General features: G+C 42.7%; 2 protein-coding genes across 3 annotated transcripts in view; both read right to left on the bottom strand.

The window, feature by feature from the left end:
* FERRY3 (FERRY endosomal RAB5 effector complex subunit 3) overlaps positions 1-19,055 on the bottom strand; it is a 360,837-nt gene that overhangs the window by 166,629 nt on the left and 175,153 nt on the right. The window lies entirely within an intron of this gene.
* LOC137474306 (dynein axonemal intermediate chain 7-like) lies at positions 736-17,664 on the bottom strand. Of its 2 annotated transcripts, none has more exons than XM_068190759.1 (14): positions 16,294-17,664; positions 15,193-15,284; positions 14,192-14,293; positions 11,690-11,827; positions 10,802-10,948; positions 9,667-9,770; positions 8,310-8,589; positions 6,478-6,583; positions 4,016-4,173; positions 3,171-3,315; positions 2,709-2,923; positions 1,954-2,121; positions 1,667-1,780; positions 736-1,080 (listed from the first exon to the last, which is right to left on the bottom strand). In XM_068190759.1, exons 1-14 carry the CDS (start codon positions 16,412-16,414, stop codon positions 805-807), a joined length of 2,166 nt encoding a protein of 721 aa, XP_068046860.1. In that variant the 5' UTR covers positions 16,415-17,664; the 3' UTR covers positions 736-804. The 2 variants fall into 2 exon arrangements, 1 of the variants encoding a protein (XP_068046860.1); XR_010999287.1 differs by having other exon boundaries at positions 1,063-1,080; positions 1,483-1,780; positions 16,294-17,662.

The following is a 19,055-nucleotide window of genomic DNA, read 5'->3' as shown; positions in this document are numbered from 1 at the left end:
CCCCGGGGATGCGGAGCCCCCCCCGCCCCGGAGCCCCGAGGGACCCGCACCGCCCTGGGCAGAGCAGCGCCCTCCTCCCCCTCCCCCGTGCCCGAGCCCCCGGGGGCTCCCGCCCGCCGCGCCCCCGCCCCGCCGGGGCTCGGTCCTGCTCCAGCCGCTCATCCGACACCTGCCGGGTGAGACTCGATGCTCTCCCTCCTCTCTCCCTCTTTCTCTGTGGCTCGCACTCCCCAGTGGAAAAACCAGGGGGTTTAAAAAGCCTGTGGAAGCTGTTTGCTCTTTATTTCCAGAGCACGGGAGATTCTGAGTTGGAAAGAGCCACGAGGATCATCGAATCCAACGGTGGGTGACAAGTGACTGGCCCACGTGGGGATTGCATTCAGAATCCTGGCCTTGTCAGCACCCTGCTCCAACCTGGCATTATTTAAGGTCACATGTCTGGATTTGTTTTGTTGGGTTGTGGGTCTTTTTTGCAGAGGGGAGATGAAGTTTTTTTCCTTGAAGCATGACTTGAAATGAAAAAAAAAACCCTTTTTCCTATTCTGTCAAAAGTCATATTTAAAAGTAGCTAAAAGGGTTTCAGTTTTACTGAGGTTTACAATAGAACAGCAATTTTGAATGTATCTAACAATAAACATGTCTAGGTGGTCTAGCTACAACTAAATTTATTTTGCTTGAACAAAGATAAAATGTTTGCATTTCAGAACCTGTTTCAATGTTTTGAATAGAAAAGGATTTAAGACTTGAAATGTAACTTTATTGAAAGCTTTTGATAATAAAGTTTTAAAGGAAAGCCTGTAGTATCTAAGAGTATGCTAAAACTCTGGTAGCAAGGAGCAGCTGATACACAGAATCAATGAACAGGAAGCCAGCTCTTCGCACTTTATCCATGGCTTCACTGCTGGCAGAATCCTTGAGCATGTGGTAGAGCGTGGAGTGAAATTCAGCCTCTTCTTCCAGCTCTTCTGAAAAAGCTTCACTGGTTTCAGTGAGCTTGAGGCTTTGCACTTTCTCACCGTTGAACATGAAAAGAGACCAGTCGCTGTCTTTGGCAGGACCTGCTGTGAGATGTTCCCTTACCTGTTGCAGGAAGAAATGCACGGTGAGGTGAAGCCTGTGCCGTGGTCAGAGTACAAATTCTAATATTTGTGCATCACATGCATTTCACCTGAGAGCGAGAAAGCCACTGCAGCCTTCAGCAGTGGGGTGTGTCACCTTTCTCCAGCCACACGTGGGAGCGTTTGCCTGGCTGGGAGAAGTTTTAACCATGTGTTTTAGTTCACAGGTGGAGACAAACCAACACTGAGGCTCCTTATTCCCTCCTTTGCAGCAGGGAGCAAAAGAAACCCTACAGGCAGGAAGGAAGTCCCAGCTGTTCTTTCCAAAGCTGGCAGAGCAGATTGATTTTCAAGGGGCCTCTGAGAGCGTGAAGCTCTGTCACTCCAGGTCTGGCTAAGGCTAAAGCCTCCCTTGGTGGCGTACCAGCTCCATTTTCCTTAGCAAGTGTCTTTGTTGCTGTGACTTGTGTCCCCTGAGAGCTCCCAGGTGCAGTCTGTGACACTGACCTGAGGCAGGGGCTGAAGCCAGCACGGGTGAGTTAATTGTTCCTGACTGGGGAAGGGGTCAGTGCTGGTCTGCTCTGGGACTTTGGTGGGACTCCACAAACCTTGAACACGACTTGCTCTGGCCCTGCTTCTCCATTCCACTTGCTGTGAGCAAAAGCAAAAGCAGCTGCAAGCAGAGCCATCTGTTGATAGGCCTTCACTTCTGCCAGGGCAGCCTGCAGTGCACAGTACAAATCAGACACACAGATCTCTGATTCCTGGTGTTACAGCAGTGCCAGGGCCTGCTTTACTCAGTCCCTGGCTCAGCTGGCAGCACAGCAGCTCCCAGTGCAGGAAAGGGTGACCTGAGTGAAAAACAGGAAAACCCCCAGGGAACTCTGGCACTCACCTTCCTGGGCACAGGGACGTACTTGGGAGAGTACTCTGCTGGGAAAATGTTCACTCCAGCTCTTTTCAAAGCTGCTCTGAGGGCAAAAGGACTCATCCATTTTCCTGTGATATGGGAAAGCACCTCTTCCTCTTCCACCACTACTGAGGACAACATACACTGATTATCCTGTTGTACAAACCAGTGAAAGCAACTTACTGGTCATGGAAGCTCCTTTCTGGTTTAGGCTTCAAATATTGGTATTTCTGCTATGCTGGGTATGATATTATAAATCATCTGCTACTCTGGGCTGTGACCTTTCATTTACAGATCCTAAGAAAGCCAGCTTTGTGTAGGAATCAGAAATGACACCGGTGTACTGATGTGTGCACCAATGAACAGATGGATCATCACAAGCAGCTTTGAACTTTGAGAAGAAACAAGGGGCATTAGTAGCAGGCTGCTAGAGATCCCTGTGTTTCTCTTGGTAGAGCTGGGAGGAGAGAGGAACACTTTTCAGCTCTCTAACAGTGGAATGGGATTGAACGCAGCAAGGCAAAACCAGCAGCAAAGCACTGACTGAAACTTTGCAGAGCAAATGCACAGATGCTGTCTCATAGTAAATAACTGAAATTAAATAACCAGTGCAGTGCTTGGAAAGGAAGAGAGATTCAAATTGCTCTTGTGGAAGCATCCCAAACTCTTAATCAGGGACACAGTAATAATGATGGGGATTTTTAACTGCAAATGTTTGATTAAAAGATGATTGACAGTACCTTAATTTGTATCTGAATGGTTGCAAAGACTGCAGTCACTGTGAAGAGTCCTTCATCCACACCAGCAGGGTGAAATTCCCAGGCCTGATAGGGCAGGTTCAGGTGAGCATCCTGGAGAAGGGCTACTGTATAAAAGGCACTCATGCTAAAGGTGATGCTCTTTTCTTCTGCTTCATAGGTTATCTTGCTGATGCCATCAGTTCTCCACTGCTGGCCTGGACAAAGAGGATAGAAAGTTGTACATGGAAGGCTTCTGCTAGTAATGCTGAAGTAAAACAATACCAAAAAAGTAATAATAAAAACAACCTTTAAAATCCCCAGATCAATTAACATTGACATCCCCAAACTATTTCTGGGTTCCAACTTGGTCCTTATCTTTACGGCTGGATTTGAACAACAATCCAACTCGGGTATAAATTCCACTATTGAAATTTAAAATAAGTTTATGTTCCAAGTTCATACCTGCAGGATCCCATCGGGCTAGCACAGGCCCTTTAAAATAAATGACATTATCAGGGAGCCTCAGGGTTATCTGTACTGCCTCCTGTGTGCCATCTTCAGCCTCTCCTGGGGAATAGGGATACACCTCCAATCCAACATCCAGCAGCTTTGGCAAGAGAGGACAAGGACAGGTAAGGGGTACATCAGAAAGTGCAGGTTTTTTTCCTTTGAGTTCATCTAACCACTGCAAAGCTTTTTAATGCCCCATTTAAAATGGCTTGCTAATATTGCACGTTTCCAAGTACACGTTTGAAGGCAGTGGAGGAGTGGCTACCACGAGGTCTTGGAACCCTTCCTGTGCTGCTGCAGGCACCCTCAGGCAGGGCCACAGCGCGGGCACAGCCACTTCTCACAGAGCCGCAGCCTCAGGAAGCAGGAGCAGGGGAGGCAAAGGCAGCTGTAATTCCACTCTGTCCCCACCGTGGCAGGGGGAGGAGAGGCCACAGGGGCTGGGAATGAACAGCCTGGGCCTCTCCCCTGCCCACAGTCCTGCCCTCCGAGTCTGGCTTTTTGGGAACTTGGCTCATTAAAGGTTTCCAGCTTCACAGTGCAGCTGTGGGCTAGGTCAGTGCTAGAGGAAGCCAGTGACCACAGTCCTCAACCAGCCTGCAGAGCCTGGAGCGGACCAGCAGAGATTTTTGGTACCACTGTGCTTTTACCCTTCACAAATGAGAAACTGATGACTTGCAAACCTTGCCTGGGTAGTCTGCTGCTCAGGAAGTCGTGTGCGGTGCATGTGACAGCAGTGACAAACCTCGGGAGCAGCTCCTCAGGGGCACCAGGGGCTGACCCCTGTCCTCCCTCACCTCCACCATGCTCCAGTCCCCGACGTCCTGGGCCTGGGGCGGCAGCTGCAGGGCAGAGATGTGGTACACGCCCCCCACGGGCACCAGCTGCTGCACATCCACGGCTTTTGGTGCCTCTTCTCTGCCTCCCGGCTCCTCCTGCAGCAGGGCCTCCTCTTCTGCAAAGTTCACCAGACAGCAGCGTGAGCCGGGCGCTCGGACTCACCGACGTTCCCCGCTCCCGCTCCTCCCTGAGCGCTGGGAGCGCTTCGCTCTGCAGCGTTTCAGCCCCATCTGCTGGCGCTGCTCAGCGCTCTCGGAAAGGGGCGACGGGCAGGGCTGGGCAGTGGAAAGCGCTCCTGCGCTTGGGGCTGAGCTTCGGCACTGGTAGCCAGGTCCAAACGCTTTCTATGGGAACAAGGTTTCACTGACAAAAGGAGTCCGGTATTACCCACAGAAGAATTCCACAAACACAATTAAACAGTGGATTCTGGAGAGGTTTAGTAAGATTGTATTGATATGAAAAGAAATGAAGCAAATAAAGAGATATATAAAAATAAGGCACTAAGAAGTCATGGGCTGAAGGTGAAAAACATGGTAATTAGGAAAAGCAAGAGGATTTAACATGAAACAATTTTCAGACAACAAATATAATTCCTTTTTTTTTCTATACATAATTATGTATATATCACAAATGTATGAACTTAAGGTTTAATTAGTTGGAAAATATTAGTAAAAGGCAGAAACACTGTGGAAAAAGAGGCCAAAAATATTTTCTTTCAAAAAGCCAAACCAGCCCACATAAAACATCAGAAGGGATGGGACAGGAGGAGAGGAGTTATTGTTGACAGGAATCAAGAAAAAAGTGTTCAATACTCTAAAAACAGCTACTGTAATTGTTATAAAATTTGCTCTGAGAGAATAAGACCATATCAAAAAATGAGAACACTCTCTATAAATTGTCTTCAAGCTTAAAAAAAAAAGTGAAAATGGCATTAATTTTATGTCAGATTTAGTTACATTCTGCAGAGGTTTTACTCTGTATCACACATCACCAGAATGTCCTTTTACAGTTATTCTGAACAAACTTACCAGAAGTAAAAAACATTTTCCTGCATTTTACAGTGGTAGCTTACACTTTAACTTGTTTTTTGAAATAATAATACAAAAGTATTTAAGTATCTTTTAAAGAAGCTATTTGTTGTCCCAAGGTAATTTATCTCCTTAACAGTGGCACAATAAGGGTAAATCCAGAGAAACTGTCACTCCTCTGTGTTGTTGCATTTCTGGCTTTTAACCCTCATTTACCTGGCTCCATGTTTTGAACTTAAGGTAACTGAGCATCTTTTCACTGCTGTTCTCAAAAGTAATTGAAAGAGTTTGCAAATCAGGAGTGTGCCAGAAAAAGCAGTTTTTTCTTTCTTTCCTTATTAAAACAGATTAACAAGCTGGAAAACACTCAGGTATAATTGGTATCTGTGCACATCCACTTCACCTAATACTGTGGTAGAGTTTTTCAAAGCCTGACAGAAATAAAATACGAATTCTTCCACATGAGGCCCAAGTCCTTGATATTCTCTTGAAAACCTTGCTTTTAGGGTCTAGTCTGACAACTGGTTCTCTGGACTGTGCTCAGTCCAGAGTGTTGTGGGGTGGGGTTTGGTTTGTTACCAGAAGAAAAGGGCTGTAAAATGGAGCTGAATATGCTAATAGTTCTTTGCATTTGTTTTATTTAAGTCAGTACCACAAGAAAACTCACTCTCATTAAACCAAAGGACAACACCACAACACTGGAGGCATTTGTAACTTATGTGGGACAGACAAAAGAGTTTTATTTCCTAGAATTAGGCCCTCTCACTTTAAGCACCCATTCAGGTAACAATCAGCAACACCCCACACTACACCAATGCCTACCATGATATGCATTGGTATCGTCATTTTCTGAGGAATTAAATCTCCCCAGAGCCTGGCAGATTCATAAAGATGGTGTGTCTCACCCATAAACAATGTATAAAAATACACATATCTATATAAACATGATAAACATGTACATAAGCATAAATAATAGAGAAATAAAAATAAGTGTGGGGACAAACTCCATTTTACTATCTGTCCTGCTATCTCCCCACATGATTTAACAATCATTAATAGAAATGTCAACAAAACTCAAGTGTTATCAAAACATCCCTATATTTATAAACTTTGCTCCATTGACATGGAGATACTGCAGTGTTTCCATGGATCATGGAATGGCCTGGGTTGGAAGGGACCTTAGAGTCCAGTTTCAGCCCCCTGGACACCTTCCACTATCCCAGGTTGCTCAGAGCCCCATCCAGCCTGGCCTTGGACACTGCCAGGGATGAGCAGCCACAGCTTCTGTGGGCAGCTTGTGCCTCCCTACACTCACAGGGAACAATTTTTAACACATAAAATACTTAGTCTAAGTACTTTTGTAATGTTGCATATAAAAAATAACCAAATACCTTGTGATGGCACATCCAAAATGTCCGAATTCTTCTCAGTTTCCTCCTCTGTTTCTTTTATGTCATCTGTGTTATTGCTGTTTTCTTTCAGTGAGGCAGCACTGTCCTAGACAAAAAGCAAGAGACATTTTTCCATCAGTCAGAGACAAACACTATGAAGAAGAAGGTATCACCTCCTTCAAGGAGGCCCAAGGAGAAGGGATACAGAAACATTTGTACCTATCTTGCTACAGGGTCAAGGTTTTAAGAGAAATAATTTGTACCTAGCAATCAAAAATACTTTGATTAAGGGTAGTCTCTAATTTGGAACTGGATTTATAGAGACAAAGTAATTACTTCATTTCCACAGCAAATTCCATCTTGAGCTCCCTGAGTGCCAAACAAGCACCCAACACTTTTTCAGCAGAGTGTGCACTCAGGTTTTGGTTTTGCTGATTTTACAGCCAGCAGAGTGGCACAAAGTAAAATGCAAGTCAAGGCTGAATCCAAACCAACACTGAAACTGTGCCAGAACCACACCTGCAGCTTTGGCCTTTGCCTGGCCCATGATATTTATTCCCTTTCACACTGTATTTCACTGTATTTACACACAGGAATGTGGGGGAGCTCAAGGCACAGCCAGACAGGAGGATGCTGAGAAACATTCCCCTGGATTTCCAGACAAATATCCAACCCAGACAGGAGGATTCATCCACGCCACAGCAGACTCCTCTGGAGGCACAGCACCTTCTGTGCCCTGGCTGTGCCTGCCAGCACGTGGGAAGAACACACATCTGCTCAAACAGGACAGGAGGTGAGGGGACAGAAGCTGAGAGAAGTGGAGCCTTCAGAGGGAAAATTCACAAAATGAGAGCGCCAAGACCTGGGAAAGAAAAAGAGAGGGAAAAAAATGAAGCAGCTTGAAGAAGTCTGAGAAATGTAGGTGAAAAGTGCCAAAAGATAAGATTTGTCATACAAAAAAGAAAAAAAGGAACCAAGAGAAGCAGGATTTCAAGCACTGATTCATTACAAAGGTGTTGGGAACTGCAAAGGAGAAAAGCCATGATCATGAACAGAGGTTCAATCCCTGTTTGATCCCTGTATGGATCTGAGAATTTATTCACTGAAGCGCTGGACTCAAGGATCCTTGTGGGTCCCTTTCACTCAGAATATCCTGTGGAATTGCTCCAAACACAGTAAGAAGGCCTAAAACTTGATGCTTTGTCAGTTATTTCTGCAGAAATTTTAGGTAGAGAACACAGGACATTTATCTGAAAGTCACAGGTGACACAGAGTGAAAACCCCAAACTGCAGTATGGACAACACAAAACCAAGCAACCTCCATCACACCTAAAGCCAACATATTCCATGGAAGAGAGCTGAGGAAGAGGACAGGCAGCCAGAAATCGTATTTGAAAAGGCTCTAACAGCAAAGGGTCAGCACACAGACACGGAACAGCCAGCACCTGCTGAACTCTCAATCTTACTCTGCATGCTGCAAATTTCCCTAAAATTGGATTCCTGCAGGGATTTTGTGGGGCTGTTAGTTTTGCAGAAGCAGAATCCATTCATCTGTACATATGCCAGAGATTTATAGAAATATATTGCAATGGCACTTCTTGCTTGATCCTTCTCTTTAACCACCAACCAAATGCCAATTGCACACTCTGTCCAAACTTCCCTTTCTACTTTCCATCTTTGCATTCCCTTGAAAAGATCTATGGCACTGTTGACACAAGTTGCCTTTTCCTATGAAACATCTAAGGATTTGGCTGTCCTGCACAGGACACTGTGACTGAGCCTCAAGTTTACAAGAGCAGTGTAGAGTATCCTTTGAGGAGGTTTTTACCCACCTTTCTCCCCTTAGAACCTGTTTCTCCTGCAGCAGGCACGCTGGGTTCTTCCCTGCCTTTCTCCTCCTCTTCTCCTGGTCCTTGCCCAGTGTCTTCCAGATGCTCAGCTAACTCCATGCTGTCTGAGGCCTCCTGCCTTGGCAGCCCTTGGCACTGCACCCACAGGGGAGACACGTGGTCGTAGCGGGTGTGCAGCACGCGAACGGCCACGCTGCTCAGAGCCAGGGACTTGGGCAGCTCAAAGCCATGCCCTGCCTCCTGGAACACGTGGTTCTTGAACCTGGCAAGGGCAGTGACAACAGCAACAGGCCTGGTAAGACTGGCTGCACTTCATTTGGTGTTTCCTCACAAATGGTCAAATCTCTTTTGGGATTTTTTTGCAGCGTCTGAGAAATGCTGTGGGATGTCACAGTGCTCGTGCTGGCAAGCTGTCTGTAAGACCTTCCAGCAAAGCCACAACTGCATCAAGGGGATCAGAAGTTTCAAAAATAAGTCTTGACAGGATGACAATAAGGCAGGAGCAGATGGCAGCTCTTCTAAAAACTACATTCCTAGTAAAACTCTGGGAAAATCTCTGCACAGCTGTGTTACATCACCCTCAGCACCTTCCAAATAATTCACATAATACTTATTTTTGGATAAGATAAGCTGGTCACAAGTTCTAAAAATTTCCCAGTAAAGCAACACTTAGCTTTTAATTGTTGGTTGAATATTTTAAGTGCATCTCTCTGCTGGCCAAAAGGCTTTAACACTTAACCCATGTGGACTCTTCCTGCAGGTCAGTTTGACATTGCTCAGCACTCACCCTTCTACTTCTCTTAACAAAACTCACAGCAACAGGTCCTTAGTCAAGCTGAAGTCCTTTTAATAACTTACTCCTTGCGTTTATGAGTGGGAGTAAGAAGTCTGCTCAAAAATCTCATTCTGAAAATGTACCATTTAAATGGTAATCCAATAAAAACACAAAACTTAGAATCAGAAATGATCGTGCATCCCAGGCTCTAAAATATTTTCTCTAACTGAGCACAAAGCATCATTCACTGCTTTGCAAGCAAGTGGAGGAACTTAGAAAATATTAAATGCATCAGCAAGAAACACCGCTTCCAGAGAAATTTCAATTCTCTGCATGAGCTTTATTGTTCTTCTTCCAAATTTGCTCTGGCAGTGACAGGGTTCCGCTGCTGCATTTTAAGAAAGAAATTTATATATCTCTAAACCATTCATTAGCAACAGCCAGTAGTGAGAGTCTGCAGAATGGATGCTACTCAACAAAAAAAAAATTATGAGAAATCGATTCTTGGTGTTTACTCAACAAGGCCAGGCCTCATTTCAAATTAATAATTTCAGTGTGCTGTACCTTGCTTTCTTCTTCAGATTGACCCAAATACAGAAAGTAATGTTTTCATCCTTTAGGACTGTGTGCATATTCCCAGTTTCAGAATCTTCATACATACTAGCTATCTACAAAGAAAAAAGCCAATTAAATTATTTGTTATATATTTTACTTTGATTTACCTACATTTATTTGAATAAATAAATTAAAAAATACATGTAAGAATGCAAATATAGCAGACCAAGCCCAGCTGTGATGTATTTACATATTAAAGCACAACAGTTATAAACTCAAATCTATTGCTTAAAATTTGAGCTACATTGTTTTTTTGCCTCTGACTTCATCAATTCTGTGAGCCAAGTACTGCCAAATAAGGGTTCTTCCATTACTTCCGTAATTCTCAGGATAAATTATAAAAAACAAACAAAAAAAGGATTTACTGAGCAATAATGGACTCCTACTCCAGAGTCGCTGCACAGATTATTTTATCATTTAGGTAACATCAAATCTGTGAAATAATAATTATATTGGGAGCTTAATCCTAAATTCAGTAAACAAGAATTTAGCATTTCTTATTTTGCAGGGGCTTCTGACAGTGCACATACAACTGGTTCACTATTTCGCTAATATTCTTTTGCTAAACATACTTTTTATATATATTTAATGTTCCTGAAATAGCAAGGTCACTACCTACACATGCAGCTCAAAAAACTGACTCTCCAGCACAATTTCATTTTCTTGTTTGAGTACTCTTCACCTTTCCCAAGATCTTAGTTTCAAAAATATTTTAATTACATGAACTTGTATTAAAGAATTGTGTACAAGGCAAACTTATGAGTTACTTTTCACATCTACATTTTTTTGCATAGTCAACAAATTTCATACAGCACCTCTTGTTTTCATCATCCCCAAATCTCACAAAATTTCCCAGCAGTTTATTCTTGTCTGACTTAACGGTGGGATTTTCCACTGTAAAGTTCAGATTTTCAGGGGTTTTGAACAATTACAAAGTCTGGTGAGTGCTACAAACATGCTTTGGAAACTCACAGACTGATCTCTGTGCCAGTTCAGGACCAATCAGAGCCAACCACCATTAAGGGACACTTGGAGTTAACTTATGTGCACATATCACAGCTTTGAAGCAGCAGATCTCACTCACTTTGAGCAGGTTCTGTGTAGCATCATTGTACTTCTGATGAAGCAGATCCTGCAATTGCAGAATAACTTCCTGGTACTGGTCTCGTTGTTTGTCTGTGATCTCTTCTGGTGATGCCTCCAACAGAAGGAACTCCAACTTCTCAATCAACTAGAAGACATTTACATGGGAAAAGTATCTGTTTTGACACCATCCTTAACATATGGTGTGTTCTGTCATAAAAAATGAGGCAAACCTACTTCCTTTGCACCTAAACAGATTTTGGTCACAAAAATAACTTCTTTTTTTTACCAGACAGATAAGAAATCTAACTCAGAATCAAACCAACCCAATGAAACCTGTATTACACATGCAACTTTCCCCCCCAATTTATAGAAGACACCATTTAACTTTCTGAAAAACACCATAAAGTCAGCATAAATGAAAATAAAATCCTAAATTTGCAGAGCAGGCACAGATTGCTTAAAATTGCTTCACAAGCTATCAGTGGCTGGTGACTTCTGTTGGTAAAAATCAATTCTGGGAACTTTTGCTGACATTTTACTGGCTCGAGTGTTAGAAAATGAGGCTGTTGTCCACCAAAGCATTTATATCTGACATGAGCTTGTATGCTCTGGTTTAAAGTGGAAGGGAATATGGGTGTTGGAATGCTAGACCTCAGTGTAGAAACACAGCACACAAATCCCTTAAATGCATATTGAAAGTCAATACACATCTTCTTCAGGGTTAACAACAAATCTGTAATTAAAGAAAAATAGAAAAATTGAAGAAAAACTTCTAGGTGTTGAAGGTCTTTCAGTCACTTGGCCATGAAAAAAGGGAATATAGAGTTAGAGGGGGGTGTTAAGGAAATGTTAAACTTAAACTGAAATACACCATTTTAACACTTACATTTAGCACCACTTGCTCCTTCTCCATGACAAGCTGAACGTCTTCATCTTGGTCATCACGCCACAAGCTCATGAAAGTGTTGATTTCCTGAGGTACAGTGGGGTCAGGAGTCCCATCACAGCTGAGGTAGTGCTCCCACTGCAGAAGAGTTCAGAGAAAAGTGGATACAGGTGTGCTGCACACTGCTATTACAAGAAAAAGGAGGATTCTGAAAGACAAATACATTATAGTGGCAAATTCACACCTGCATCTAAACAGGATTCTGACACCACCTTCTTTATTATCCCTATGCCAGGAAAAAAAGGTTTGTTTTGATATTAATGTGTTAAGATGCTCCTGCCCATCTCACACTAGCTTATACCTATTTATCAGTGGGCTCTGCTCTGTTCCACAAAAGCAATGAATTTAGTACTTGCCACAAGGGAGGGGCTGGAAGAATAAAATGACTGAGAACAGAAATGAGGAAGGTGCAGGTGGAAGAGGCAGGTGGGTCTCAGATCAGATTCTGCCAAGAAAACTGAAAATTCCTGCACTGGCAATAAAATTGATTAAGAGCCTCTACTGCAACATTTTTACTCCTCCCTTCTCTGCCTCTGAAGGAGATTTCCTCTCCTTTACCAGCATCAATTCTCCTGATGCAGAAACCTTTGGTAGGAATGTGAAATCCTGCATTAGGGTTTTTTTAAAAAAATAATTTTATTTTCAAATCAATTCTTGCTCATTCTTATAAGAGGTGGAAAGAAAAAACCTTTGGTAGGAATGTGAAATCCTGCATTAGGGTTTTTTTAAAAAAATAATTTTATTTTCAAATCAATTCTTGCTCATTCTTATAAAAGGTGGAAAGAAAAAATCAGTGGCAGACTAAACCCACTTAATGCCAAACATAAGCCTAACACTGGCTCATGGGATCAATTTATCACCCATAATGGAATTGTTTTCATCCATAGAATAGGATATTAAAAAACATTGCCCCCCTGTTTGCTGTGAAGATTAATAACCCCATGTTACTGAAAATTGCATTGCAAAGAAAATGTATCTTTTATAGCAAAAGCATTTATAGGATTGCATTCCCAACCACTTCCACCAGCACTCCCACTGACTTCAAAGGAAGCAACAATAGGGGAGTGCTGAGTGCACTGGAAACTCCTGCATAGAAGACTGATCAATTTTCAGCAGTAAGACATCTTTTTTTACATCTTTGCACTTAAAAAAGAGCTTCCCTTTTATCATCACATTCTTAGAAGTAACAGCACTTTTTTCAAGAAAAAGGATAAATTTCATGGTAAGTTGTAAATGCATGTCTTCATCTGAACTGAAATTGTTCACAAATAGATGTGGAAACTCATTATTTGGTATTATGTATTTATTTTATCCTAAATAATCTTAACAACAGATTAAAAGAAACTCTGGTATTTCCCATAATCTACCAGTGTTTTATCAGACCTATTTTAAAATCAATAGTTTTAGTTTGTTAAAAATATCCACAAACAACAGCTGGCAATGATCACAAGCCGTAACAGGGAAATGCCAATTGCATTCAGAGAAAAATGGTTATAGTGAGAGTGGTACAGCTGTCAAAGATGCTGTGGTACCTCCAACTTCTAAATATTTCAAAACCCAACTGAGCACCTTGATTTAACTTCAGACTTTGCCCTGCTTGGGGCAGGAGGCTGAACTGCAGGAATTTCAGAAGTCTTCTCTAACATGGGTTATCCTATGATTGTGAAGTTGCTCTGCAGAGACTTTAACAGGATTAAGCAATATACAAGACAAAATCCTTGTGTCCAGAAGCCTGTAGGGCATTACACCTTTGCTTCCTTACCTGACTATATATATATATATATATATGATAATGTCATTATCAGACTGTTACTGAGTGATGTGTCTGTAAGATTCTCAAGAGTGAAATCTACTGTATTTCCACACCTTACCACTTCAAAATTGAACTTGACAGATACACAATGCCATTGGGTGATGATTCAACCACCATGGATGTCACTCTAAACTGCAGACATCAACTTCTAGCTGCCTTTTCAGACGTTTCCAGCCCTGACCTGGGTTTGTGCCACATCCTTCAAAAATCTGGCAACCCTCTCTCTCTGAATGATGACCTGTGATATCAAGGAGCCACTGAAACAAATGTTCTACAGAATTTCTTTTTAAGCCCTGGCAGAACTTTTTTGGTGAAATGGTTAAAAGCAGAATGAATTAAAGAAATAAAAGAGGAAGAACAGGTACCAGAATATCTGAAATCAGAATTTCCTTGTGACTGTTGGGGTAAGGTGTGGGGCATTGATACTTTGATCACCAATCAGGCTCCTCTTTGCCCACATGTCTTTTCTGTGTGCTCCAAAGTAAAGAGGATAGAGTGAGCATGGCCTGTCAGTGCTTTGAGATGGAATCTGAAATGCTGTCAGAGCACACACATACATTCAAGAACTGGAAGCTCCTGGATTCTCTTCCTTGCCAAACCTCTGGGAAGATTTTGGCAAGAAAGCTTACCTTGGCTTGTTCTCTGTAATCCATTTTCCACTGCTGTGCAGAAAGAAACTTCTGTTCCAGTGAATTAAGTTCTGCTAGTTCAGACTCCCTCTCTCCTTGATACTGTTAAAAAATACATATATCAAACAAAGTCAAATATTTGGCTCATTTCTTACAAATATTTTACATAGAAGAAACGAATTGGAGATATTTGAATTAGTTATTATTTAAACAAATCCAAACACTGAAAACTTGCTTTTTTAATGAAACATCCAATTGAGAAGGCTGCAGTAGTTTACAATGTTATTGTCATCACAGTAGCTGCTGAGCCATATGATAAACATAATGTGACATATGATTGCAACCTCTCACTTCAACAGTTTCCATATCAGCATCCTGGAGCCAGCTCTAATGAGAGATGCTAAAACATGTAATCGTAATTTGGAAAAAACGTGCAAGATTGTTTTATTTTTTTCCCTTTTAGTTTCTACTATTTTAAGGTCATTTTCTCCCTAGGAGGAAAAAAATATTCTGTGAAGTACAAGAGGAGTAGACAAGAGTGACTCTTTAAAAAAAATATTTTGTTGTAAATCTTTTTTTTTCCTTTTAAACACAAATATAGTTGTCTCTCATCAATCAATTTTTGTTCTGAATGCCAGACTGTTCAGAAAAAGAAATACACATAGTCTAATACACACACATATATATACAAATCACTGTATCTGCCTGAACAGGGAACCAATTAAGGAATTTGTACCAAACACCCTCATGGGGAATATGAAAGATACATTCAATTGAAAGCACAGTGGAAATGGGAAAAAAAAAGGCATTTAACCAAACTTAAGAAACACATATGACAAAAGGTAATGTATTTAAATTTATCAAAACTGGAAAATTTCCTCAATATTGTTCCCAACACTAAGTACATAAGGAAATTAATTCCTATAAATTACTGGTGTTTTGCAGGCCTTGTCTCAAGTTTAGACATAGGATTAGAATTTTTCATTGAGGAAAAGACTAACCTTTGCCTCAAGCTTTTCCAGGTGCTCTCGATACAGTCTCTCCCTTTCAAGTCTTTCTGCTTCTTCTTGCTCAGCTTGTAATAGGGCTTCAGCTGAGGATTGGGAAAGAGATCAAGGGCATAACTATGCTTTCCTAAATAAAATCTAAGAAATTATTTCATTACCACCTGTAATGGTAAAAAACACTATAAAATGAGCAACATAAATGTTTATCTTTCACTGCACAGAAATCTCGCATATGAAGATTGATCCAAATTAATTTGAATACTACAAAAACACACTGTCTCTGGCACCGCCCCATCAGCCTGTGAGGATAAAAGTGGAAACAAGGACCAGCAAGTGCAGCAGCAGGAGTGCTCTCTCCATCTACAGCTTCAATAGACACAGGTTCTTCACCCAAAGTCTTGAGTGAAACTCAATGCTTTAATCCCAAATTCCTCTTCTTCTTTCCTACAACCACTAGTTTCCTACAATTTCAATTTTACAGCTGTTTGTTCATTGAAATCCACTTCAGGATCTGCTACTCCACATCTCTGGCTTCTCTTTGCTGCCATAGGGACTAGAAAATTATCGAGAATGTGAAAAGTAAAACTGATTCAACATCTAAGCCTTCAGCCTAAGACGGCACAGCCTGTGCCTCAATCCAGATGTTCCCAAACACAGACTTGATGTCATCACCTCCAAGTAAATAATTTCAAGCGTGTGCTGCACTGAGGCAAGAGCAGCAGCAGTTCCCAAATCTGCCTGTGCCCACTTGAGCTTCTACTCCCACCACAGAAGCTTACCCGTGATTAGCAGTCACTTACTGGCAGTCACAGCATGCCCAAGCCTCTGCCAGGATGGATTAACGGCAAGTTAATTCTTCCTAACTTCCCAGCTGCTGTAGGAATAACTACATAAGAGAGTATTGCTCTGATAGGGAAGTGACACGCAGCATCAAGGAACAGGGAGTCTGGCCCACACCAGGAAAGAGGGAAGAACCATTTCCATTTGTGAAACAGAGATAGCAATTCACATCTAGTTCAGGGCATTACCTTCTGCCCATTTATTTAAAATTAACCATTTGTCCACCACACTCCCTCTAAATGAAGTGCACAGTACCTTTCAGCTTCGCTTCCTTTCCTTTCTTCGATTTTTCCTTTTTGCCATTGGATTTCACGTGTGCAATAAGGGAGAGGAAAACAAATGTCAGTATAATTTTAATACAGTTTGGCAGTTCCATCACTCTGTAACTCTGCCCTTCCAATGTGATCCCTCAATTAAGATTTTAGACTCCCTAGACACCCAATGAAGGCCCCAGAATAGTAATGCACATTCTGGACTCATTCTTTTTCTTCTATTTTTTATGATAAGATCTTAAAATTAATGTGTTTTTTTTTTTTTTTCTAGACATTCCCAAACACAGCCTCAAAATAAGAGTATTAAAATCTTTTGGTTTAATGTAGAAATTGAATAACAGGCAGATATCCTAAGAAAGTAGATGCTACAACTTCATATATTTTAAGAAATACTGGAAAATGTATTTTAGGACATGCCTGGCATTTGGAAGCATCTAATTCACAAGACAAAATAGCAAAGAGTTCTCTTTTCTGTTATAAAATCTCACTCCACACAGTTCACTGTTCACCTCCAGCATAATCCTAGAGTAACTGTATTTTAAATTTGAGGTTCTCAGAAATGATCTGACCATTGGTCCTTCTTCACACACACTTATTTCACACTTTGATTTAGACTATCACACATTCAGATATAAATAACTACTTGCTCATTTCACACTGCTTGGCATGGCAATAAATATATTGGCATAAATATATATATAAATGCAACTTTGAGTAGAGAGATTGCCATGAAGCTGGGACAAATACAGTGGTGACAATTAAGTGTCACCAGAGTCTGAGTGCATCTCATCGCATTTGGTACCAAAGCATTAATTTGAAAAATTATCCCACAATAAGAGTCAGTAAAACTCACACTTCTAGCCATTAGGATTTCAGGGAAGAATTTATTCTTTTCACTTCGATAAATAAATAAACTGAAAATGGAAAACCTGCTTGTTTCAATTACTTGCAATCATGTTTTAGTCAACTTCTTTTCACATTCCTATGACTTAACAGAGCACTGAGAAGAGTGAGATGCACAGCTGGGGAGGGGTAGATAAATTCATTATCAATTAATTATGAATATCCCACAGGATAAATTTATGCAATTCAGTTTCCCATGGACTTCTGCCTGTTGTCCCTTCACCCCCCTTATTCTGTGTCTACCCTATGGCTCAAATAACAGAATCCCAGAAACATTCAGGTTGGAAAAGACCTCCAAGATCATCAAGTCCAAGCTGTGCCCGATCCCCCCCTTGTCACCCAGCCCAGAGCACTGAGTGCCACGTCCAGGCCTTCCTTGGATACCTCCAGGGATGGGGACTCCAAACTTCCCTGGGCAGCTCCTTCCTTGACAAACCTTTTGTGATGAAATTCCTGCTGATGTCCAACCTGACCCTTCCCAGCACAGCTTGAGGCCATTCCTCTTGTCCTGTCCCTGTTCCTTGGGATCAGATCCTGACTTCCCTTGGCTGCCCCCTCCTGTCAGGGAGTCGTAGAGAGCCAGAAGATCCCCCCAAGCTTCCTTTTCCTCTAGGCTGAGCCTCTTTCCCAGCTCCCTTGGCTTCCCTTCTTCAGACTTGTGCTCCAGCCCCTTGCCCAGCTCCGTTCCCTCCTCTGGACACGCTCCAGCCCCTCCATGTCCATCTTGCAGTGCCAGGCCCAGAACTGGACACAGGACTCCAAGAGTGGCCCCAGCAGTGCCCAGCACAGGGGACAGTCACTGTCCTGGTCCTGCTGCCACCCCATGGCTGGGACAGAGCCAGCACACCGCCTCTCTCCCTGGACACCGGTTGTCAAGCCAAACAAGCAGTGGCTGCGCTGGCCACGCTCCCTCCAGCAGCGCTGCAGGAACATTTGTTTTCCCTGCTAAAGGCACAAAAGCTCGGTTCCTGGAAACACCTCTTTCTCCTTCAGATTCATTAACCCTGGCCAGCTGCCTCAGGAAAAAACAAAAAAATCAGATAAAAAAAGAAACACAACAGCGAACTACAGTGTGTTTCTGCCTACCTACCTTTTTTTTTGGACCCTAAAAGATCAGAAGGGGAAAAAAAGGGAAAGAGAACATCAGACAACAACATATCAACTAGAAAGGAAAGATTATAAAAATACTACTATTCTGTTAAAATTAGATGTGATCATCTATTGAAAAACTATAATGACAAGAATTCCAATATTGTAGAAAATCAGCCACTAACACATCACTCTTGGAATGAAGTTTTTTTACCACGGAGCCATTCTGGCAGCAAAGTGTGAGCCACCTCCCGGCCGGTTCCACAGGGAACAACACAGCGGCAAATCACGGCACAAGGACTCACACTAACGACAGCGCGTCCTTCGGGCGCTTCTTTCACCCTCAGAGCCTTTCCCCACCTCCTGGGGCTTCGGTAGCTAACAAGGAACACCCCGCTTTACTCCACCACTTCATCCTTCCCCATCCTATCATCATTCCCCTGTTCAGCATCACCCGTACCCCAGGCCCCTTCCCCGCCCCACCATGTCCCGCCGCAGGTGTCCGCGTCCCTCAGGATGCGATCCCGCCGCAGGTGCCCGTGTCCCTCAGGATGCGATCCCGCCGCAGGTGCCCGTGTCCCTCAGGATGCGATCCCGCTGCGGGCGGCAGTGCCCGTGTCCCTCAGGATGCGATCCCGCCGCAGGTGCCCGTGTCCCTCAGGATGCGATCCCACTGCGGGCGGCAGTGCCCGTGTCCCTCAGGATGCGATCCCGCTGCGGGCGGCAGTGCCCGTGTCCCTCAGGACGCGATCC

Source organism: Anomalospiza imberbis, chromosome 5 (genome assembly GCF_031753505.1).
Source record: "Anomalospiza imberbis isolate Cuckoo-Finch-1a 21T00152 chromosome 5, ASM3175350v1, whole genome shotgun sequence".
Classification (NCBI taxonomy): domain Eukaryota; kingdom Metazoa; phylum Chordata; class Aves; order Passeriformes; family Viduidae; genus Anomalospiza; species Anomalospiza imberbis.
This window is presented reverse-complemented; position numbering and strand designations above follow the sequence as displayed.